This window comes from Rhododendron vialii, chromosome 13a, assembly GCF_030253575.1.
Source record: "Rhododendron vialii isolate Sample 1 chromosome 13a, ASM3025357v1".
NCBI classification, from domain to species: domain Eukaryota; kingdom Viridiplantae; phylum Streptophyta; class Magnoliopsida; order Ericales; family Ericaceae; genus Rhododendron; species Rhododendron vialii.
The window spans coordinates 19,692,142-19,716,608 of NC_080569.1; the positions used below are offsets into that span (position 1 = coordinate 19,692,142).

Consider the following 24,467-nt stretch of genomic DNA (forward strand, 5'->3'; position numbering starts at 1 on the left):
GAGAGAGAGAGAGAGAGAGAGAGAGAGAGAGAGAGAGAGAGAGTACCGTTGGGAGGGGCAGAGAAATAGAGAGAGAGTGTGTGTGTGTGTGTGTGTGTGTACCGTTGTATGTATTCTTGACTAACGGCTCACTAACGAATGGTGGTTAAGTGTCATGCGATAAAAGATGAAGGGGGTTAAGTGTCCGAGTTAAACGATGAAGGGGGCAACTCGTTACCGAGGTATAGTTAGAGGGGGCTTACTGTAATTTCCCCAAAAATAATCCAAATGAAAACTTATCGTTTACTTGGCAATGGGTGGCGGATCAGAAAAAAAAAAAAAAACAAACTTGGCAATGGGTGAAACAAACAAGCACTTAGCACACATTAAAGGGTCGGGTAATCCGGGTCGGGCATGGTTGGTCTATTTCTTTGTTTCTGGTGGGGGGTTTAACTTAACTTTTTTTTGGAGGGGAGGGAATTCAGTTTAGGGATTTGCCCAGCATAATATTTATAATTTTTTTAATATTCTTAAAAAGGCAAAATCGCTATAGCTACAGCCTACAAGGTCTTCTTGATGCCATATAAACCTCTATAAAAGCCGCCATTGCCTCATCTTCCCCCATCACCATTCTTCCCCTGGCCTCCACTCTCTCTCTCTCTCTCTCTCTCTCTCTCTCCCTCCCTCTCTGCTCACCTCTCTGTTAGACGGCGAAGATTTCAGTATAGGTAAGGCACAAAGAGTTTTCGGTTTGTGTTTTCCCCCCAGCTCTGTTCCTTACGAAATGCCCAACGCTCATTCTCTAGTTATTTACACTTACTAATATTAATAATAATCTGTGCTTCTTCTTTTTTCCTTCCTAATACAGGTACTCTCGATCATAATCCTTCCATTTGAGAAAGAAGAAAAGGGCGGGCGAGCAACAACTTATTTGTTGCTCTGAATCGACGAAAATAGGAGCAACTGAAGGAGTCAAAGGGGGAAAAAATTGACAGAAAAAGAAGAAAAGGAAAAATGAAGTATGTGTTGGTGACAGGGGGAGTAGTTAGTGGTCTTGGTAAAGGAGTTACGGCCAGTAGCATTGGCCTCATTCTTAAGGCCTGCGGCCTCCGTGTTACTTCCATCAAGATTGGTACGTCTATCATACATATGTATGTTTAGTTTTTAATTAATCCGGTTTACGGCTAGCATACGCACACCTTGACTAATTTCTGGGTTCATTCCCACCGTCCACCTTGACTAATTTCCGGGTTCATTCCCACCGTCCACTGGGAAGTCCGATTAAAGCCAAGGCAGGCCTATATGTATATGTATAAGCATATTACTGCATCGTTTGTTTGGTCTATGTTCTTTCTGGTGGTTGGAATATGTTCTTGTAAAATTAACCTTTGAGTTTTTTTGATTTAAAGTCGGAAGGAAAAGCTTTGGCCGCCTTTCTACTTTGTTGATTTTTTCGTTGTTAGGAAACAAAACTACCCATTTTTTGTTTTTGTTTCAGTAAAGTTTTCTACTTTTTGTGCTCATGTCTTATCTATTATTACTGGAATACTGGTTTTCCCACCAGGGTACCGATTCAAAGTATTTTTGTAGAAATGTAATTTTGTTTAACATACAGAGCTTGGCTGGGGAATCTCTGATTCCGTTTTAGTTATTTTTAGTGTTTTTTAGTCTAAAGGTTCTGATAACTTGTTGAAAAGGAGCATACTTTCGCTTTTCAACCAGCCTCAAATTGAAACATCTTCTTAATTTTATTTTTTTTGTCAATGGTTGTGGAAATAGAAAATTCAGGATAGAAATTGTCAGCATTAGGGATATCGGTAATTATCTGCTTGAAGTGCAATACCTGAGGAAAAAATATTGCCTCTCAGATGTCTAAGAATATTCCTGAATGTTTTCATTTATTAGCCCTTTATACATAAACAGTTAAATTTTACGGACAAAAAGTCTAGGAATGCAACTTTAGAACACAACTCCTGACATGTGTCCGGAACCGTTGGATGTAAGTGGTCCCACGTTCATCTACCGGCTCCGGATACAATTGTGTCTGCAGCGTTTTAAAGTTGTGTTTGCTCTTGTATTATCTGAGATTGTCAGTCTCTAGTTTTTCTTAAAATCACATTGCGGTGCACAGTTGAGGAACTATTCTTTAATCACCAGCTATCTTTTTCCCTATTCAGATCCTTACTTGAACACTGATGCTGGAACCATGTCCCCTTTCGAGCATGGAGAAGTGTTTGTTCTAGATGACGGTGGAGAGGTAACAGAAACTCCGTGGGTCTCTCTCATGTGACTCTTATTTTTGCGTACTGTAATTCTAATTTGGAGAAGTGGGATCTATTTATTTGAGTTAACTAGACCACGTGAGGCATTGTTTTTTTCAGCATGAATATTGTGATTTGTGAACTGAGACACTTTGGTGTTGCATTGCAGATTATTATTGAGCTGAAAGCTCTGAGATGTTAATCAGTTTATTTTGTGAAGAATATTTCTACCTTGTCTTTGTTTTTTCAATCAGAACATGCAACCTGATGGGTAATAATGCAAAACCAAGTAGTTGTAGATTATATTTTTTTTGTTGGGTAGGGATGGTGTTCAAAAGGTGATAAAGTTAATTGCTGTGGCTCTGGAGATTTTGGTGGAGGTGAAATGCAGACTTGTATGCGGGTTTGCTTTGAAATGAACGAAAGTCAAGTGACCATTGTATTTATACTTGACATTCGACTTTTCCATCGTGCATAAGTTTTAAATTGCAGCAGTTTATGCTGTCCGTGCACTTCATTTTGCTTCTGATTATAAGCTTGCATCTTTTGTTGGAGAACTGGAAATTTCGTGTAATACATCAAAGTGCTATACCGTTATTGTTTGAAGGTGGACCTCGACCTTGGAAACTATGAGCGATTCTTAGACATCAAGCTGACACGTGATAATAACATCACTACCGGAAAAATTTATCAGGTATGTGAGTTAAATTGTGAATTGTCTTCTCATATCCAAAGTTTGCTGCTAGTGATTCTCAAGGTCACTCCTTACTGAATGATTGACCTGTTGTTGTGTGCCAGTATGTAATTGACAAGGAGCGAAGGGGCGACTACCTGGGGAAAACTGTTCAGGTCTATCTCTGCTGCTGAATTCAATTATTAAGTTGCACTCACTTGTAAGAGCATAGTTATTGAAGGACTTGAATCGAAATTCTGTTTTCTCTGAATAACAAGTTGAATTGTAAATCATAAAGTTTCCACACAATTCAAAATTCCAAACGGAGGAAATGTAGACAGTACTACTTTGGTCACGTAATAGTGGTGTATAAAAAGGCAAATCAGAAGTACATAGTACTGGGGTATACAAAACTATGACCATGGTAAATTTGTTCCTTAAGTACATGGAGCTAAAATACTAAAGAAAACAACAAATTCATCTTCTAAGTTTGCAAGAAGGCAAGTGGATAGCACAGTTTCACTGAAACATGATAAATTGGAGGATGCCCGAGCTAGTCCAGTACGTACCTGCAATCACGAATGAGGTTACTGAGATGCTGTTCTTCATTCAAGTTCTTATGCACGAGTTTAAACTGAGATTTCCCTTGGAAGAGCCATCTTTGTTGAGTTTAAACCTACCATGACTAGGAAAGGAGTCAAGGGACTGGCCTACTGGAACTGGCGAGATAGGTCTCCGTTGGCTACTGAAATTGGTTGTATTGCGTCTCACTTGCCATGCAACAATTTTGTGGGGATGGTCATCATTTCAAGGTGGATTTCCAAAACAAAAGGAATAGTGGGTTTTTTTTTTCCGAAATACTGTGAAAGGAAGTACCACAATTCTACAAACCGAGGCCGAATGCATGATTGAATCTCGGGGGTTTGTGTGGACCCAATTTTAAACAACAGAAAAAACTTGTTTTGAATGATTTGCACATCATGCAATACATAAACACTCGTCTCTATGACAAGTGATGTGGGTCCAAGCCCCAGTGCAATCTATGATCCTAGATTATGTTATTGATGATAAGAATGACAAACCATGGGATATATTTATGAGTTTGACCAACATGACATCTAAGATCCATCATACAAGATGTTAATTCATGTATAATGTTTGTGTATCAATCCAAATCTTAGAAATCTGTTTTGCATCATATGTTCTGGATGCATATCTCGCTCTCATGCATATTCTGTATTCTGTTATTTTATTTCTCTTCGGCAGGTTGTACCTCACATTACTGATGCCATTCAAGAATGGATAGAACGTGCAGCAATGATTCCTGTTGATGGAAAGGAAGGTCCAGCAGATGTTTGTGTCATTGAGTTGGGTGGTACTATAGGTAGGTTTTCACAAAGGCCTGGCATGACAGAATGCCGATGAAAAGTGTCCATATATGCCAATGTGAGATGTTTTACTGTTTGGCTAGCTAAAAATCTCTTTTCTGATGCAGGGGACATTGAGTCAATGCCATTCATTGAGGCGCTAGGACAGTTCTCCTACCGCGTAGGTAAGCACAAGGAACTTCGATGCGTAGTACAAACATGTCAATTGCTTTCTTGCCAAAGAAACTGAAGTTGTACTCCATCTTTAATATGTTTTGCGTTCTTCCATGAATGCTCTCTACTCAGGTGAGGGCAACTTTTGTTTGATACATGTCAGCCTGGTGCCTGTTTTGAGTGTTGTTGGTGAGCAGGTAAAGTTGTAAGATACATACATGACTCACTCTGCCTCTTGTATGGTACATGGTTGCAGTGAGGGTCTTTCTTTTGACTTGTTAAGAAAATGACATTGGCAGTTTGATGACCAGTAATTTTGCTTACCATGTCCAGAAAACAAAACCAACCCAACATAGTGTAAGGGGACTAAGGAGCATGGGATTAATGCCAAATATTTTAGCTTGCCGGAGCACAACGGTCTCTCTCTCTCTCTCTCTCTCTCTCTCTCTCTCTCTCTCTCTCTCTCTCTCTCTCTCTCTCTCTCCATACATGCTCATACATTTTTTGTGCATACATAATACTCCATGCCTCCTTATATGGGCACCCCATGTATCGTTGTGAACATGTATTGTAATGCATTTTCAGGAACTTGATGAAAATGTGAAGGCCAAGCTCTCTCAATTTTGCCATGTTCCGGTAACTTGCTTCTGAGGACTTTTCTCGTTTTGTATTTTTCCCGACTGATGGTGACACAAGGCTTACTTTGGTTTGGCTGCCACATTCATTTTATGTTTATCTATTTGCTTTGCGAGATGGTGCTTTGTTAAACTCCAATGTTTCTTCAGGATAAAAATATCATCACTCTGTATGATGTATCCAACATCTGGCATGTTCCTTTGCTTTTAAAGGTAAGTTACTCAGTGATTGATTGAAGTTTACTCAGTTTCAATTTTCATCTCTTGCAAGCCCTCAAATAGGCAATTTTTTCTCTCAATTAGGATCAGAAGGCACATGAGGCTATCTTGAAAGTGCTGAACCTTTCATGGTTTGTCGATTGTGCTTAATTCTCTTCATTGCTTCTGTTTTCTTGGATGGATATTCGCACTCAATTTGTTAGTTTTTGGTTGTCATATTGATGATATTTTTTATTTATTCTGTTTTGTGTAGTGCCAGCGAACCAGAATTGGGGGAATGGACAACTAGGGCTAAACTCTGCGATAGCTTACATCAGCCTGTATGTTCCTAGTACTCCATGAAATTAGTAGATTCTTCTACTGTTAGCTGCCAAGGCATTAAGATTCATCACTTAATTACAGGTCAGAATTGCCATGGTGGGAAAATACACTGGCCTTTCAGATTCGTACCTTTCTGTTCTAAAGGTGAATTTAGCTGTCTGTGGGTTTGTTAAACTCATGTTGTCTTCTTAGCTTGTGTAATTCCATTTAGAGTAATTCTCATAGTAGTATCTACACTAACATTTTATCTGCATTTTTTTGGGGATAGATATCCTGTCTTCAATTTTTGATCGACTGACACCATTCTTTAAGTAATGCTTGAAACATCTCATCTGATGTAGTAAGGCTACAAACAGAGAAAACATGAACAGAAAAGTGAACAGTATATAAAATGCTTTGAGACCATACATTAGCAGTCCTTGTGGTTTCTCGTTCATCTACGGGCTTAATTTGTTTCCACATATTTCAGATGGTTTCCCAAAATTTTCTGCTTTTCTTGAGCTTATGTGGCATGACTTGGTTGGTCTGGAAGCAGTAGTATTGCAGCTTCATTCTAGGTTGTGCTTCTGGTGAGGCAATTTTGAGATGCAGCATGGATGACGTATTGGTGCTTTCTCTGGAAGTATCAGCCTTCACATACTAGCTGAATCTAATCTGATGAACTAAAATACTAGTAGAACCTAATTGTGTCAGTTTTACGGTGTTTCCCTTTTCTTTAGATGCAGTAGCTATGTTCCTTCTGCGTTTGGGCAAACAAAAATAGAGGAAAGAAGAAAGGCCATCAAATAATAAATCCCCAATGTCTAGTTTGTAGAAAAAGCAAATACTTATGATGGGCTTTCTACAGACACACTCTCAAAGTCTAAAGGAAGAAGGGCCTATCAATAAGATTGTTTGATGTGATGAGATTCATTTATGGCGGCGTTCATACAAGTTCGACTATAGGAAGGTAGTGAGTTATGGGAGGTACTGTTATTGGGACCCATTTGGGGAGTTATGGGTACATATTTGAATGTTGGGTTCAACTGATCCACGTACCTGTATTTTTGGACATACATCCCTGTTTCCTAAGATTAAGGGTTTGGAATGCGTGACACCTATACATACCCAGACGATACTTGTCATTGAGTCCATGCAATGTGGGCCTGGTGCATATTATCCGGATTAGGTATATGGGTATTTTCCCCTGTATTCCAAAGTCTCATAAAAGGAAAATACTGGCCACCCTTTGAAAGTAAGAGTGGTCTTCATTACAATAACTACACCATTCACTAGTATCACAAACTCTCTTGAGTTCCGATAGGTTGGCTTATTAGCTGCATTCATCCTGTGTTGGCTTTAGTATTCGGTAGTATCTATTAAATGTTCTCTCTCTCTCTCTCTCTCCACACCCACCCCAGATATGCTTGTTCTAATTCATGTCTTGAAGTTCTCAAACACCTGCATGCGAGGGATAATGCGGAGACTTTGATCTCACATGTCCCGTTTTGATCTAATGAACAAATAGGTGCATGATAACTGTATGCATCTTGTGGCTTGTGAGGAGCCATAAGTTGACGTTGCTGCTAACTAAACTATGTGATGTGCTCCTTGTAGGCTCTTTTGCATGCTTCTGTTGCTTGCTGTAGAAAACTTGTTATCGATTGGGTTCTATCCAGTGATCTTGAAGAGGCAACTGCTAAAGAGGTAATTTTGTTTTAGGAAAAGTCTGTGTATTTACGTGCACAAATCCAGGCACATCTCTGGATCTGTGCACATAAATTTCTTGGTCACGTGTCTTTTATGTTTAGCATTGCCTGACAACTTTTTATGTTTATTTTTTTGCACACAGAATCTTGATGCTTATAAATCGGCTTGGAAGTTGTTGAAGGTTGGTATATATTACCGTTTCACAACGTTGAATTAGCCGAGCAAAGTTGCTTTCCTAGGGTTCTACCGGTTAATATTTAGCTTTATTTCACAGTAGGTTTTTTTAGTAGCTCTATCATGGGCTTTTACCTTCAGGGTGCAGATGGAGTGCTCGTTCCAGGCGGTTTCGGGGACAGAGGGGTGCAGGGGAAAATTATGGCTGCAAAGTATGCCCGGGAAAATAGGATTCCATACCTTGGAATATGCTTAGGCATGCAAATTGCTGTCATTGAGTTTGCTCGATCAGTCCTTGGGCTACAAGACGCCAACAGCACAGAGTTTGATCCTAACACCCAGAGCCCTTGTGTTATATTTATGCCAGAGGTTTAGATCTCTTATCGCCTAAGCTCTCCAGTTCTAGTATTCCCCTTCTTTTTCACTCCTCACTTTTAATGACAAATCTGTGCTTCGTACCAATGACAGGGTTCAAAAACCCATATGGGAGGCACTATGCGCCTTGGATCAAGAAAGACTTATTTTCACGTCACAGACTGCAAAGCTGCAAAGTTGTAAGTGCTCTTGGTTACCTTCACGTGAAAAAATGTAAAGAGATGCTGATGTATAAGTATGTAAAACCAGATGTTTTACTTTTTATGAGGTAAGTTGCAATTGCTATGAAATCAATTTACGGAACTCAACATATAGAAGAATTGGGCTAGATTATATGAAGGATATTTAGGTACACACATGCCGAATTAACATGCCCAGTATACATAATTGATAGTGAGATTGATTTTTTCTAGGTATGGCAATAAGAGCTTCATTGACGAGAGACATCGGCACAGATATGAGGTAATTGGCATCAACCACCACATTGGCCTGACGCAGTTGTTTGCTAATTGTCGCAAAGTCTATTCAGTAGGTCTTTTGGGTTGAGAAAAAGCTTTGCCTTCTGTAGGTAAATCCTGATATGGTAGTTCAACTTGAGGATGCTGGCCTCGCTTTTGTTGGAAAAGATGATAGTGGTTGTCGCATGGAGGTAGATGTCAGAATCATGAAAATGGCCCTTGTAGCTTTTGAATCTATGACAATCTATGTGATAGTTAATTTTGATTCTATATTGGTATTTAATGCTGCAGATTATTGAACTGGCTAACCATCCATACTATGTTGGCGTTCAATTCCATCCGGAGTTCAAGTCAAGACCAGAGAAACCTTCTGCTCTTTTCTTAGGTATTTGGATAGTCATCCATATTCTCCAAAGCTTTCAACTTATAGTAATTTATACCCTTTCAATATTAATTTGTAATCGTCCTTTACTTCACAGCGTCATATCATATGTATCTTTTGTATGTATATATGAAGACATCGAATCAAAATTAGTTATAAATAATAGGGAATGAATAGCTGTAATTCAGTGGTTTATTGACCTGAATGTTTCATGTAAACCTCAAAATGGTAGACAAAAATCATTATGATGAGTGTAAGTTGAGCAACTAGAATGTTTGTGTGGCATCTTGAATAATTTTATGGGAACAGATGTTGAAAAAGATTTTCCTTGGAATCCAGCCTTTTCTCATTTGAAGCAATGTACCTTGTAGCACTGGTTCAGTGACTGAATGTCTTTAGTAGCTATCTGAAAAAGTTGAAGTTTATGCATACCACATGTCACAAGGATGACTCAGACACAACACCTTGGTTTTATCATCCAACCTTGCATCGTCTAAGCTGTTGTGACCGGTGTTTTTATTGGCCAAATTAAGTCTGTGGCCCTGCTCAGTGCTCATAGATTAACAACCAATAAGTCAAGCCTGTCAAGTTCCACCTTTGTTATTTATATTTTTTGCACTCTTGAAAGTCTTATGTTTATTCGCAATGTAGATTAGAGATGCAATGAAAGTGTAATTGTTTCCGTAAATACACTCCTTAAAAATCTTGGCAGAAAGTTGTGAAGAGTAAACATCCTTAGACTAGTTATGTTTCATTGTCTTTGGAATGCAAGAAAATGTCCTGCTTCGAATGTTTGCATCCTCTCAAGTTTGGGCAAAACAATGGTCGGCATATCTCACATCCTCATTTATTGAATGTCACATGTAGGGCTTATAGCAGCAGCAGGTGGACAGTTGGATGCTTTCCTCAAGAAGAATGGTGTGACAAGGGCTAGTAGTATGAGCAACGGTAATTCAACGATGAAATCACGCCAATATGGGAATGGAGAGAAGACCTCCAATTGGTCATCATTGGGTGCTAATGCTATCTACACAAACGGGAATGGTGTCCACTGTTAACAAGAAACTTGTTTTTGGTGCTAATTTACTCCTGGGCACCTCTCTACCTCTTTATATGAGTGCCCTATTATTTTTGCTAGGAGCTTTCTTCTCGGTTGGTCTGTACAGCCAGAGTGTGGATAGGGTGTTATAGCTCTCGAATGGACTCGGTTCATAGAACAGAGCTGGATTCCGGTCTTTTAAACGGAACAGCCTTTTGTGTTTACAGGAAATTGCGGATTAACGAGGGGATAATGGACTATTTATTTGTTTTTGATTTATTTATTGCTGATGTTTCAATTGCAATAACTGTTTTGATTTGTAAAATATTGCTATGAGTGTGAATATTATCATCTTTCTGGCAGTTACGCTTAATTGGTCGTAAACCTTCCTGTGGATTTAGTTCAGAAGAATGAGGAGCTAATCGGCCTATGCTGCTGTATGTTACCATGAAGGTGGCAACTTTTCATTCATGGGATCAAGTGTGCTACCCTCTAGAAAAATAACACAAATCCATTTTGAAGGCATAGCAGGTGATAATCATGTACTAAATTATAATCTGAGTATAGATAATATCTATTCGATATGTGTGTGTGCATGCGAGTGCAGTAATATGAAATCACCATCTGATATTTCTAATGGTACTCTTTTATTTGATGAGATCATAACATGCAATTGATCAAAGGACATTAAACCATGGAAAATGAGACTCGCAGTCTGTAACTCTCGACACATGCTCCACTTTTAGATGTATTACTCTCTTTCCTTTCCTCTTTAATTGTCTCATACAAAAATACATGCAACTTTTAGATAAAAAAATAATAATGCACTTAAAAGCTTTTTTTGCACCAATTTTTTTTTTTGCCATGGAGATATACATCAGCGGGGGTTAGTGGGGATGTTAGAGTTAGCACGAGGAGACCAGAAACTATCCATAGCCCTGGTCCCCTAAAGGGCCTGCCCTTTGTGGGGCTTGAACCTAAGACCTTTCATATGGGGAGGTAATGACTGACCAATTGAACTAAGCAGTGGTTGTCAAAAAATTCTTTTCGTGCATAATTTTTAACACTTTTTTGCACCAAATTAAAGATCTAAATTACTTAGTTCTTTAAATTGGTGCAAAAAAGTGTTAAAAATTATGCACAGAAATAATTTACTTTTTTATCCGAAAATTGCAGTAGAAATCACTTGAAAATGGACTGATATAATGGACTTTTTTCCCCCCTCTTCCAGTTATCCTAATTTGGCCCCAGAAAACACTCACACACAAGGGGTGAGCAAAATAACCATGAAACCGTGAATCCAGTCCAAACCAATCCAAACCGAATTGTTTGGTTTGGTTTTTTAATGATGTGGTCAGATCTCAGTTTAAAAAAAATAGAAACCGTGTTAAATAGTTTGGTTTATGGATTTATGTTAATGGTTCTGATTCCAAACCAATCCGAACCGTGTGATATACACACACACACACATATAGTATATAATTTGTTTAGATATACTTAATAAACTTAATTTCCTTATCTAATACTCTATTCCACCACCCTATTCTTTTCTTTCACTTTCAATATTAATTTCCTAAACTTCCTATTCCTACAATTTCATTACGCTAAACATACATGGTTTGGGCTTAGTAAAGTGATGTCCTACTCTTTTATCTCGGTAACTTACTTTCTTATGTATTCTATTCTTATTTAGTTGATTGATGTTTGTGAGTTTTGATGATTTTAATATATTAATTTCAATATAACTTTTAGTTTAAGTTATCTATGCAATTTTAAGTACTTAAAATAGTTTATAGTAATGATATCTCAATTTTAAACGAACACTACAAAAAAAAAAACACATTTGGCGACCAAACTATTTTTTGTCGCTGATTGTCAACTTTTGGCGACTAAAATAATTTTCGTCGCCAATCTTAGACATTTGGCGATTAAATTCTTTTTTGTCGCCGATTTTGTAGACCTTTGGCGACTAAAACATTTTTAGTCGGCGAAGTGCTACCATTTGGCTACCAACGATCATTTGGTCGCCGAAAACAAACAATTGGCGACAACCCATAGTCGGCAAAAAAAACATTAGGCGACAAAAATATTAGTCGGGGAAAGCTACCAATTGGCGACTAAATTCGTTTTGTCGCCGTTTGTTTGAACCTTTGGCGACTAAAACATTTTTAGTGGGAAAAAGGCTGCCATTTGGCTACCAAAGTTCATTTTGTCGCCGAAAATTTATATATTATATCATAATAAACTTATATATTTATTCCATCTACTTAACCAAAGTTTAACCCGTATTCCACCGTTAACTCCTTAATTAAATCTCACTTTTTTTTAAATGGCAACTCCTAAAATCTGAAGTTAAATGCTACCAAAGCAAAAACAAAAAAAAACGCTCCTTAATTAAATCTAACTTTTCTCCTTACACTTTTTTTTTAAAAAAAAATTTAGTATGTCTCTCTTCCATATATTCTCAACAAAGCCAAAAAAAATGCTCCTATGAATGGAGAAAACCTTCGTTTAAAAAGTGGAACATGAAAAATCTAATAGAATTTATCCAGTTAACTCTTACGCTAATCTTTACAAGAATCAATCAAATTGCATAATCTTGTTATTCAATGAATCATATATAGTCCAACTTCTAGCCAGTGCAAAATGAGTTTACCGATATCATTTTTTCCATCTACACCGATGAAAATATTTTTCAATTGCAGCATGACATTGTTGGAATTCAAATGGCAATGACATTTTTTCTCCGGACTCTTTTGAATTTGATTGAATGTCCAAATTAGCTATTTCAATTTTTTATTTTTTAAGGTTTTCTGTTGGCGTTCACCTGTTGGATATGTGTTATTTCATGTTTTTTTATTGGTCTTTTTGGATTTTTCTCTGTTATATTTTCAGACAAAGAAAGATTGTCTAGCCTTATAACTAATTCCTGGATGAGAAAAAAAGGACATTGAATTGTTGGAGTTAATGGTGAAAAAAATTAATTTCCCCACGGTGGAATATGGGTTGGGCTAACTTCCGTTAGGTAGAGATTAGGCAGATTAAGGAGAAAGGAGCTTAGGCCAATGAAAGGTTGTCGTGTGTCTGAGGTTGGAGGAAGTCCTCCTACCGGGGCAGGAGGAGATCCACGTTCATCATTTAATCAGCGTGCATCTACAAAATGTACCCGAGCAGATGAAAATAATATGCTGTTTGTGGGTCATTTAGTTTTTCTAAGATGCCGCCCATTGGTACATTGCACAAATTCTTGTCATAAAACCCCACTATAAAAAAGAAGAATTACGACGAACTTCTCAAATCTCTATTTGGCCATGGTTTCTCCATTTTTAACTCCAATGAAAAAAAAAATCTTCCTATGCTACTAAGGCACTAAAAAAATTAAACACTAATTTAATTTACGCTTTCCAGGTCCATTAGCAAGACATAACCACAGGTCCACAACCATTGAAAATTAAAATAAATATTCTTGTCTACAATTAAAAATGCATTCCATGAAGCGTTTTAAAAAAAAGCAAGACAGGAAAAAATTACGTTAAACTCATTTGATATGGGACATGTTCGACAATTATGACTGTAGGCATGTAACAAAATTATAAAAAAAGAAGAAGAAGGAGGTAGCTTCAATGTGATAAAGAAACAGAGTGAGACGAGGATAATTTTTTTTAGAAGTTAGAGGTTTTTTTTTAGATGTCGAAGACTCAAAGGTAGTGTTTTAGAGTGTCCTTTTTGGTAGAAGAAATGATTTTGGTTGGGGTCTTGTCACGCCCTGAATTTTTAACATAATAATAATAATATTTTCAATTAAAATACTTCGCAACAATTCAACGTAATACCCCCAAATACTTTCCATAATCCATCCAAGAGAAAAAAATCAAGTTTTAAAAGTTTACATTAATGGCACACCTGCCCCAAATTCTTAAACAATAATCCCAAGATAGTAAGGCAAAAGAATATAATTGAAATTACGATTACATCTTCAAAGGGATTTTACAAAAGATGCCATGGTAATTCCTCGGTGTTAGCTTTCAAAAGTATGGTCAAATGCACAGCACGCACTCCATATCAATGCCCCTGAGAGGTATCTGAAAATAATAATAGGTTGAGTTACACTAGCCCAGCAGAGAAATCTTTGCTCAAACTATATGCATATGAAATGATTTATGCACCGGAAAGAACAATGACAACGTAAGATTCTCACATGAACCGAAGCAAGGATCTATGACTTGATAACCGACACCGTTTCCACACTTGAAGCTTAACACTCTCTAAGTTCTCCGCTTTCAATATGTCGAATGTTCTCGATTTCTTTTCCGGGCAAATGGGACCCCGTGCGTCCCATTTCCGGCATCCCATCTCATAGTGGTTCCGTGGCTTTCTTCGTACCGTTCTATTGTTCTAAAACGCAATTTTTCATTCTACAAGCCTCAATACCGTATAGCATAATCCATGTCAAGTCCATATCCTTCATAAAATATGCCACAATGCTCACATAATAACCCGAACGCATAAACAAAGGAAACAAGTATCATATTCATTTAGTTTTACGCTTATCCTTATTATAACGAGGTCCAAAAGAGTAGGGACGAACAACGAGTCGTTGGAACACGAGCAACAAAGTTTAGAGATGACTAGAATATGATTGGGGAGCGTTAGAGGTGATCGGGAGCCAATACAATCGACGAATGATCAATAGAGTTCAAAAACAGTATTCTTAGGCATTGGTACCAATACCTCAAAAAGTAGGTATTGGTACCAAATCAATCCAGAGAGCAATCCGAGATCAAAGTATTGATACCTCAAAAAGTAGGTATTGATATGAAGGTATTGATACCTAAAAAAAAATGGTATTGGTACCAAACCAATCCAGATAGCAATCCGAGATCAAGGTATTGATACCTCAAAAAGTAGGTATTGGTACCACTGCTTGACAGTGGACGATTTGCAGAAAACGAAGATTATGTATAACTTCGATTTCAACCAATTAAAGCAAAAATTTGGCACACAATCAACCCATAAACATGTAGAGAGAGTAAGAATTCCCTACCTTGCCTTGGAGAACGAAACCCAATGGGATTTGATCGAGCCCTAGCCTTGAAATTCGAAATCCTTCGAGAATACTCCTCTCCAAGCTATATCCAACGAGATACGGGCTCAATAACAAGAATGGATGAAGGATTAAAGATTATTTGTCTTGGGTTTTGAGTGAGGAGTGAAGTTTTTGGTGTTGGAGGAGGAGAGAGAGAGAGTGCCGAGAGAAAGGGAGAGATCGGGAGTGAGAGAGAGAAAGTGAGAAGTATTTTACTCCTCTACATACACACCCACACACATATATACTACCCACACTTCAAATTGCACATGCACCCTCCCACAAACAATTCTATCACATTCACCCCAATTCATTTAAACTCAATAAAATCCATATTTTCCTTAATTAAAATACTTAATAAATCTTTTATTAAGTTTTTCAAAAATACGGGTCCTTATAGGTCTTGCGATAGTGGAGTATCAATTTAGATTAGGTCCTTAGGAATTTTTGAATTTTAATAAAAAAAACAGTTATATATGTAATGGAAAATATACGAAGAGGATTTCTGATCATTTTATGCTAAAGGGCCATAATTAATATTTGTTTCTAGGGCTTTTATAATTAAGTATATGTTTTTCATTTGGTCACATGACTCTAATATGGGAGCATAAAGTTAAAAATTAATTATGACTATTTAAGGGTAAATTATAAATGTAATTAATTTAACCATATTTTTACTATATATTGTATCATAATAAACATAATTATATTATATATATAATTTTCCGCAAATAATATATAAATTATATTTTATATTTTATTTTATTTTCTTACGTAATAAATATATTATCTTTAGGAATAAAGTACAAGTTAAGCGTGTAGCCCAGTGGTTGTGCGCCCTCATAAGGCATGAGAGGTCGGCGGTTCGATTCGTGGCAAAGGCATGAGGCTGGATTATTCCACATGCGGCACGTGGAAGTTCCAGGATGATCCACGTGGCGGTACAAAGATGGGGCCACGTGGCACCCAAAAAAAATTTAATATTATTTATTTGGCATGACATTTGGTGACAAATTCATTTTAGTCGGGGAAAGTTGTATTCGGCGACCAAAAGTTTTGTCGCCGTATGTAAATATGACTTTTCGAAGGGGTTTGAATTTATTAGATACGGCGACTAAAGTTAGTCGCAAATACTTTTCGCGACAAAAGTGTTTTGTCGGGAAAAACAAGTTTCGGTGACAAAAAATTTTGGTCGGCAAAAATTTTCCCAGACCAAGTGTCACCGACCAAAGTGGCGACCAAAAATTTAGTCGCGGAAAGGTTTTGACAACTAAAAATAGCCATTTGGCAACTATTATTTTAGTCGGCAAAAGTGTTTTTTCTTGTATTAAACCGTGGTTTAAAACCAAAACCAAACCACCTTTGAATGGTTTGGATTGGTTTGGTTTTATGAATTTTATGGATTAGTTTGGTTCTCTAAATTCATAATCCGTAAGTAGTGGTTTGGTTATTGGATTACTATAAAACCAGACCAATCCGATCCATGCTCACCCCTATCATACATTGCTCTTGAAAGACAAACTAATTTCTAGCAAAAAAGAAAAAGGTTGAGATGGACACTTAGATGGTGATGTGTATTGAATGCGTGCACCTACTTTCCCATTGATATTTTCCGGATTTTTGTTTGAGAAAACAGAAATATGTTACGACTAATACAAAACAAAATACAACAAAAAACCAAAAAGAATAAAAGTACAAAGAAAGAAAAAAAATAACTTTAATGTCAGACTCATCGATCTCCATGGATATCTAGAGTGGTAGGCTTGTTTCTGCCGTTGGATCGCCAAATTTGCTATAGACGCCTTCTCCGCGGCCACCGGAAAGCTCTACAACTCTCGCCAAACCGAATGATTCAAGAGCCAAAACTCATATCTGGGCCTCTCTAGTCCAAAAATGATGGGAGAGTGGGAGATATTCTCACTGGAGGGAGAGAGTCTCAACTATCTCACAACTATGTAGGTAGGAAAGGAGTAGTAGAAAAGAAAATGGGGAGGAAAGAGGTGGAAGGGCCGCCATGGGGAGGGAAGAAACGAAGAGGGAGGCGGCCGGAGAAAAGAGAAAAATGGGGAAGAGGGCTTTCTCTCTCCAGGGAAGAGAGAGAAGCTCTTTAGAACTCTCCATGGACTCCCCACCCGTCTCTATGAGCAGATCGATAGGTCCGACATTAAGGCTTCCCCCTATACATTAGTTGTTTTTGTTTTTGTTGTATTTTGCTTTGTTTTAATTGCAATATGTTATATTATTAAAACAATAGGTTTCTTTCCTAAAAAAAAAAAAAGATTACTCACTATCTTTATAGACTTTCAAATGATTATGTCCTCCCATGAGACAGGAGTAGGGAGAGAACATGTGAGAACTCAAGGATTTACACTCCTTCCCAAGCTGTGCCACCCCTTCTTCCCCTCACCTTCCGTTTTTTCCCTTCCGCTTTCCTCCGCTCCACAAGGATTTGGCTTTTTCATTTTCCTAATTTGGGTTGAGCTCTTTATTAGAATGAAACATAAAGATCTCCCATTTTCTCTTTTTTATTGAATTGAGCAACTCTAATTTGTGGTGGATCAAATGACTGGTGGCTATAGGCTGCAAAATGACATGTGGAGGCAGTGGTCTTCCATATTTTCAGGAATGGTGAAGGCAGCTATGGCAAGGACCGACAACATAGATCTTATTGAGCTTGATGCAGATGATAGTTTTACCCCTTTGATGAGCGGGATTGTAGTTCCAAGTTTCCAACATCGAAGCATTTTTTTTAGTTTGTGTAGGCATTTAACAATGGGTCTTCCCGTATTTTTGTTTACTTAGTTTTATTTGTTGTTGAAGTTTTTATTTAGTTAAGCATGTAAATTGCATAATTCATAGTTTAAGTTCTTATCAATTTGAACTGAATTTGTTTGGACTCGGAATAAATTACAAGTCAAGAGTTATGCCACAAACTTGGGAGCTTCACGTACGGACACCGATTTCCTCTCAGTGCTCCCATCAATAGTTTATTTTTTAAGGCAACAAAAGTATTAGTAACCCAGCTATCCAAAGGGATAAGGACCCATGGGTCCATGAAATATCAGAAAACATAATCAAAATACAGAAATAAAAAGCCCGGGAAAAAAATATATATATACAATTTTGGTGTCGAAAGTCACAAATTTGCTTGTTTAGGTGGTGGAGAAATAATGATCTACATCATGTTGTAGCTCGTTCCAGTCATAGTCCATGCTGCAATGATGTCTTCGCCATCGTAAGAAAAGTCAAGAGTCTGTTGCCAAGGCTAGTTAGATCCAAGAGTCCAAAAACCAATTTGGTTCCACCATAGTTGGGGAGTGCGGGCGATTTTCTTTCCTTCGGGAGAGAATATCAATCATTTCACAGCTATAGAGAGGCAAGAGAGGATAAGAAAGGGGAGAGGAGAGAAGATGGAACCGTCAGGGAACATGAAGGATGCAATGGTGCAGGTGGGTTGGGTTCTCTTTCAGGAAGAGAGAGAGAGAGAGAGAGAGAGGCACCCTCCAATATATATATATATATATTTTGAACATGTCATTGGATTAAACAAACTGCTTCAGTACATGTCTTTAAGCAAAACAGAATCCAAATCGGGCGGAATACAACCCGTATGAAACAAGATTTTCCTATCTAAACAACGAGACGCAATCCAGTGGGCAGCCTTCTTGTTTCCTCTAGCACATCATCCAAACGTCCATTTCCTTGTTCGCGCCCATTCCCAGATGTCGGTGACAAAGGCTCCTATTTCCCATGGGCACTGCACTTTCGGATCCTTTATACAATTGATAAGAGCTTGACAGTCCGACTCGAAGATAACTTCTTGGTCTTCCCATTGTTTTGCCACACTGCATGCAATCCTCAAAGCCCAAGCTTCAATGGCCAAAGCTGAAGAAATCATAACTCTACCACATCGCCACACTTGAGCCCGTCCACCACTATCTCTAGCAACAAAGCCAAAGGCAGCTAAGTTGCGAGAGGACTTAAATGCTCTATCACAGTTGAATTTAATTACGGAGGTAGGAGGTGGTGACCACCTATCCTTCCAAGGAGGCCTAAGAGATGGCCTTTCCACTCGATCAGGAGATGGCCTTTTCACTCGATCACATACTGCTTGAAGGTAATCAATACTTGTTGCCCTTGCTTGTTCAATTACCTCTTCTGGCTTTGATACTTTCCTGCTAAAAACCCACTTATTCCTTGCCTTCCAAATTGCCCAGCACAATTGGAAAATAGTCTCCACATCCATGGAGCTGGTTTCCTTAGAAAGGCAGCCACACAGAAGGTCCTTTAGCCATTTATCCATGGCCACAATCGATTTCGAAAGAATCCAGTGATGCTTCCCACTCCCAAACCAAACTGCTCTGGACCATGGGCAGTGAAAGAGCATATGTTCCACCGTTTCTACAGCATTTTCACATAAAGGGCATGTTGGGTTAGGGGAGCATTTCCTTCGACACAAGTTCTCCTTACACGTTAACCAATTTCGGGCAGCTCTCCACATAAACGTACGCACCTTAGGATTTGTGCAGGAGTTCCATAGCCTCGTCCACATAGATTTTGAAGGAGTAAAGGAGCTCGATGCACTATTGGATCTGGTCCTGGCGAAACTTTTCCTCCTTTGAAAGTATCCTGATTTGACAGTGTATTTTCCAGAATTTGTGTGGTGCCAACCAAGATTATCTGAAGCATTTGAAAGACTCACTGGGATTTTACAAACCGCCTGGACTTGCTCTTCTGGTATGCAGCCTCTAAGTTTCGCAAGATCCCATTTCTTGGAAATTGGTTTCAAGAAGTCCACAACTCTTGCATTCTCCATTTGAAAATCTTGGACAGGAGTCACCTTCCCACCTTCGATTTTTGGAACCCATTGGTCTTCCCAAAAATTAATAGATTCACCATTCCCCACGTTCCACTGTATCCCTTCTTTGATTAGATTCTTTCCCTCCAATAGATTACACTAGATCCACGAAGGTCTCGATCCTTTTACTGCCTCCATACAGTTTCTCTTTGGAAAATACAGGCCTTTAAGAACTCTCGCCCATAGGACATTTGGATATGTCACCAATCGCCAAAATTGTTTTGCAAGAAGAGCAATGTTGAAGGACTCGAAATCTTTGAAGCCCATTCCCCCCATTCCCTTCTGATCCGTTAACTTATTCCAAGCTCCCCAGTGGATCTTTCCCCCTTTATCACCATTTCCCCACCAGAATTTGCTGATTACTGAGTTTAAAGTTGAACAAACAAAACGTGGTACTTTGCAGCACATGACGGTGTACATTGTAATAGGTTGGAGTACTGGCTTAATAAGCACTTCTTTTCCAGCATGGTTTAAGTCCTTGTTCCCCCATCCCTGGACTTTCTTCATCATCTTATCTCTGACATAACTTAGTGCCTCCTTCTTAGACCTTCCCCAAAACATTGGCAGCCCTAGGTATTTACCATTCCCATCCATATCACCCATACCCAGAATACTTTTTATTTCTTGTTTCAGACTCTCCTCAGTATTCGGAGAGAATAAGATACTGGATTTCTGAACATTGAGAGATAGTCCAGATGCCTCACTAAAATAGGAAACAAGTTGCATAAAATTCGAGCAGTAACGAGGGAGTGCTTCAAGAAATATCAGAGAATCATCAGCAAATAGAAGATGTGAAATTATTGGACATCTCTTACGCATATGAATTCCCCCGATAGACTTGTTTAAAAGAGCCTTCTGCATAAGGTTGGAGAACACATCAGCAACCAGTAGGAAAAGGTAGGGGGATAGTGGGTCCCCTTGGCGAAGCCCCCTACTTGGATTGATAACACAAGTTTGTCTTCCATTGGCCATGATCGAGTACTTTACTGAACATACACACTATTTTACCCAACCAATCCATCTGTTATCAAAGCCCATTTTCTCCATTACCCTGAAGAGGAAGTCCCAACAGACCCTATCATACACCTTGCTCAAATCCAGTTTAATTGCCATTGCTGGTTTAGGGCCTGTCTTTTTATGCTTGATGAAGTGGAATACCTCATGAGCTACTATGATGTTGTCTTGGATTTGCCTCCCAGGAATGAAAGCAGATTGATTCTCCGAAATGATATTCCCCATGAAAGGTTGAAGTCGATTAGCAAGAATTTTGGAGATAATCTTATGAATAAAACGACAAAGGCTTATTGGACGCAATTGATTCATACCTTCTGGATTTGGCACCTTTGGAATGAGAGTGACATTGGTTTGATTGACTTCTTTGAGGAGGATACCCTCTTGGAAGAAATCATGAACCGCCTTGAACACATCCTCTCCAACGATTTCCCAGTAAGATTGATAGAAAATGCCTGGAAAGCTGTCTGATCCCGGTGCTTTCAAAGGGCCTAATTGAAAGGCTGCAAGCTGAACCTCCTCCCTAATGATTGCTTTAGTGAGTTGGGCATTCCATTTCGGGGATACAACTTGTTCAACAAGGCTAATAATATCCTCAAAGTCTCGATTTGGAGGGCCCTTAAAAACTTCTTGAAAGTGCAACTTGATAATCTCTAAAATATCCTTTTTCTCAGACTTCCATACCCCATTACTATCCTTTAGCCTCAAGATTTGGTTGCATTGTCGCCTCTGAATTGTTGATAGGTGGAAAAAACGTGAGTTTTTATCTCCCATTTGTAACCACTTAATCCTTGACCTTTGGTGCCAATACATTGCGTCTTTTTTCCATAAATCTTCCTGCGTGCCCTAATTAAGTACTTCTCTTGGGCTTCTAGATTAGAATGAAAACCAATTTGGAGCTGTTTTTGAACCTCGACTAGCTGGTCTTTTGTTACCCCAATTTTCAGCTTCAAATTCCCAAACTTCCTTAAACTCCATGCTTTAAGTTTATCTTTGCAATTCCTTAGCTTCTTACATACCTTCAGCATCATTGGATCTTCTCTAACTTGGCTCCAGACCTCTGAGACTACTTCTTTGCATTCCTCATCTGTTACCCAAAATGATTCAAACTTAAACGGTTTGCCAACTTTATTGAGGGGGACATCAGTGTTGAGAATGAAAGGATTATGGTCTGATCCGATTGCTGATAAGCACCCAATATTGTAGATATTTTATGCACCTAGTTCCGTTTTACGTCATTTAACTTATGTTTATTTACTGTTTTAAGTGATTTTGAGCGTAAGGTTTTCTGTTAAGCGTTTCAGGCAATACGCATTAAAAGGGTTTGTTTGGATGTCTTAAACAACCCTTGAAGGCAAGCAAGTAGGCGAGGCTTTGAAGGAGTCAGCCGTCGGGGTTAAGTATGAAGAACCGTGGAAGCCGGAGCCGTTATGGGCCGTCGGGTGGCAAAACAAGGCTTGAGGATCTTGATCTGCCAGGAAACAGAACCGTATCGATACGGTTCTCTGCGTATCGATACTTCATTGAAACAGAGAGTTTTGAAGGCTTCAGCGTATCGATACGGTTCCTCTACGGGAAATTTTGGAATTCAAGCAAGGCTACACGGTATTAGCGTATCGATACGGGTGTCTCACCGACATGCTTTTTGACAGTTTTAACTTTTCATTTGTGGCATGTTTCCACTTTTTGGATATTTTCTGATAACTTTGAAGAGGGAGAATGCATTTTTTTGTATAAATAGCCATCTCTCTCTCTCTCTCTCTCTCTCTCTCTCTCTCTCTCTCTCTCTCTCTCTCTCTCTTCTTATCATCTAGTTCATTACTTTCTTAGAAGAACTCCACTAATGTCCCTTTAAGTTTTCTTAGTGTTTTTCCTTGGGAACTCAAGTAAGTCTTTATCGTTTATTGTTTTGTCATGTATTAATGTTGTAGCTACGAACTAGATCTTTCTTAATCTCAAGTTTATTTTCGTTCCCGTCGGTTAAACTTCATGTCTCGTTTTTATACTCTCTTCTATGCTTTAAGTATGTGTGAGTAGTCGTTAGGCCAAGTCTCGGGGTAATCTTTCCTGAGTACTTAGGTGGTTACTTGGTTCTCAAGACCTCGAGCTTAAAATCATGATTTTCGGAATAGAGCTTAACTTGCATTTTTGGTCTAAACAAGGGGTGTTAACTCCTTTGTAAGATGTTTAGCCAAGCGGTCTTGGCAAAAAGCTTACCGAGGGCTCGTAGCCTCCTATGTGTTCGACGAATATTAAAAACAAGTTGGTTCGTCTCCGTTTAATCACATCTTTTGTTAAACGTAGTCATTAAAGCTAAATTCTCCGGGCGTGAGCGCGCGGTCGTGACTCTTGCCTGAGTTATAATCGAGAACCGGTAACGGCTTAAGTCAAGGGTTAGACGATCCCTAGACTTGCCTCTTTTAAGTTAATTAAGCATTTTCCTAGTCTTTTGCCTTGGCAATTTTCACCGTTTCAAAGCATCACCAAGTTGGCCGTCTTAAACGCCACAAACCACCATATTAAACCTACAATCCGATTAAGTTATATTCGAATTCTCTGTGGTACGATCCCGGTCTTACCGGTTTATTATGCAACCGACGATCTAGCCCTACGCTTGGGGTTTTTCTCAACCTTTTTGAAGGCGAGGTTGGAGGTTAAGCAATTGTAGGTTCCACAAACACCATGGCATGTTCATGACTCTCTCGCCACTGGGAATTCGCAAAAGCCATATCTGTACGCTCCATAATAAAGTTGTCTCCACTCCGATTATTCCTCCAAGTAAATTTAGGCCCCTTACAACCCAGATCTACTAGACCACAGTCCGTAAGCATATTATGGAAGGAAGACAGACCATTTTGGCTTGGTAAGTTTCCACCCATCTTATCTTCAGCACAAAGAACTTGATTAAAATCCCCCATACATAACCAAGGTAGCCTTTCAGAATAAGCAATGCCCTTAATTTCTTCCCACACTGCCTCTCTCCTAGACCTAGCAAGGCACCCATAAATAAACGTGGCTGCCCAGCTAGAAGAAACTGACTTCTCCGAGATGGTGTTGTGCATAAAATTCTTGGTAGCAATTTCCACATCCAAAATCACATTATTTACCCACCACATGGCCAAACCCCCAGACAAACCAACAGGATCAACATAACTACTATTATCAAAATTAAACTTACAGCGGATGGTCTCAAGCATGACCTTATTATTCTTTGTCTCCATCAGAAAGACGATGTAGGGGCGGTTTTTACGCACTAAATCACCTAAAGCCTGGCTTGTCAAGGTACGCCCAAGGCCTTGACAGTTCCAGGTTAGGATCAGCATTGCGACTGTGGCTGTTTCGGGCCAGCCACGAGCCCCTTTCCATTTAACTGATTAGAGTCCTCATTCTGAGCATTGACTCCCGTAAACATCTCCTCTATTATCTCCGAGGCTTCATTAAAATCTTGAATTTGAACGTCCACCAGGTTATCCTCAACCATTGCTGAATCAGCAATATATAACTTTCCTTTCCTTTGAGCTTTTGAGTGGCGAGTCCCTTTAAGAGTGATACGAGAAGAGCAACGGGGAGAGATTTGAGTGGGTTTTGGGGGTGGAATGGAGGAGCATAGCCGAAGGATTTTGGATTGGTTCTCTGGAAGTTCATCTTGAGCTTTCCTCTTAATGGCTAAGGATTTGAAAGTGAAATTATGCGGAAGCTTCAATCTACTCCTGGGGGGGGTGTGAATAGGAATAGGAGTTTTGATAAAAAAATCACCAATTTTTTG

At 38.8% G+C, this 24,467-nt stretch overlaps 2 protein-coding genes across 2 annotated transcripts; one reads left to right on the top strand and one right to left on the bottom strand.

Moving 5' to 3' along the window:
* Positions 1 to 570: 570 nt before the first annotated feature.
* On the top strand, positions 571 to 10,053 carry LOC131313337 (uncharacterized). Its single transcript, XM_058341600.1, has 22 exons — positions 571 to 728; positions 848 to 1,111; positions 2,157 to 2,236; positions 2,848 to 2,934; positions 3,039 to 3,089; positions 4,180 to 4,297; positions 4,409 to 4,465; positions 4,587 to 4,651; positions 4,788 to 4,871; positions 5,040 to 5,090; positions 5,240 to 5,302; positions 5,393 to 5,439; positions 5,562 to 5,628; positions 5,711 to 5,773; positions 7,226 to 7,315; positions 7,461 to 7,499; positions 7,634 to 7,861; positions 7,961 to 8,046; positions 8,281 to 8,329; positions 8,436 to 8,516; positions 8,617 to 8,710; positions 9,575 to 10,053. The coding sequence occupies exons 2-22, from the start codon at positions 994 to 996 to the stop codon at positions 9,763 to 9,765; spliced, it is 1,809 nt and encodes a 602-aa protein (XP_058197583.1). The 5' UTR covers positions 571 to 728; positions 848 to 993; the 3' UTR covers positions 9,766 to 10,053.
* An 8,461-nt stretch (positions 10,054 to 18,514) lies between these two features.
* On the bottom strand, positions 18,515 to 19,648 carry LOC131313959 (uncharacterized). Its single transcript, XM_058342456.1, has one exon. The coding sequence runs from the start codon at positions 19,646 to 19,648 to the stop codon at positions 18,515 to 18,517; it is 1,134 nt and encodes a 377-aa protein (XP_058198439.1).
* Between the last annotated feature and the right edge of the window lie 4,819 nt (positions 19,649 to 24,467).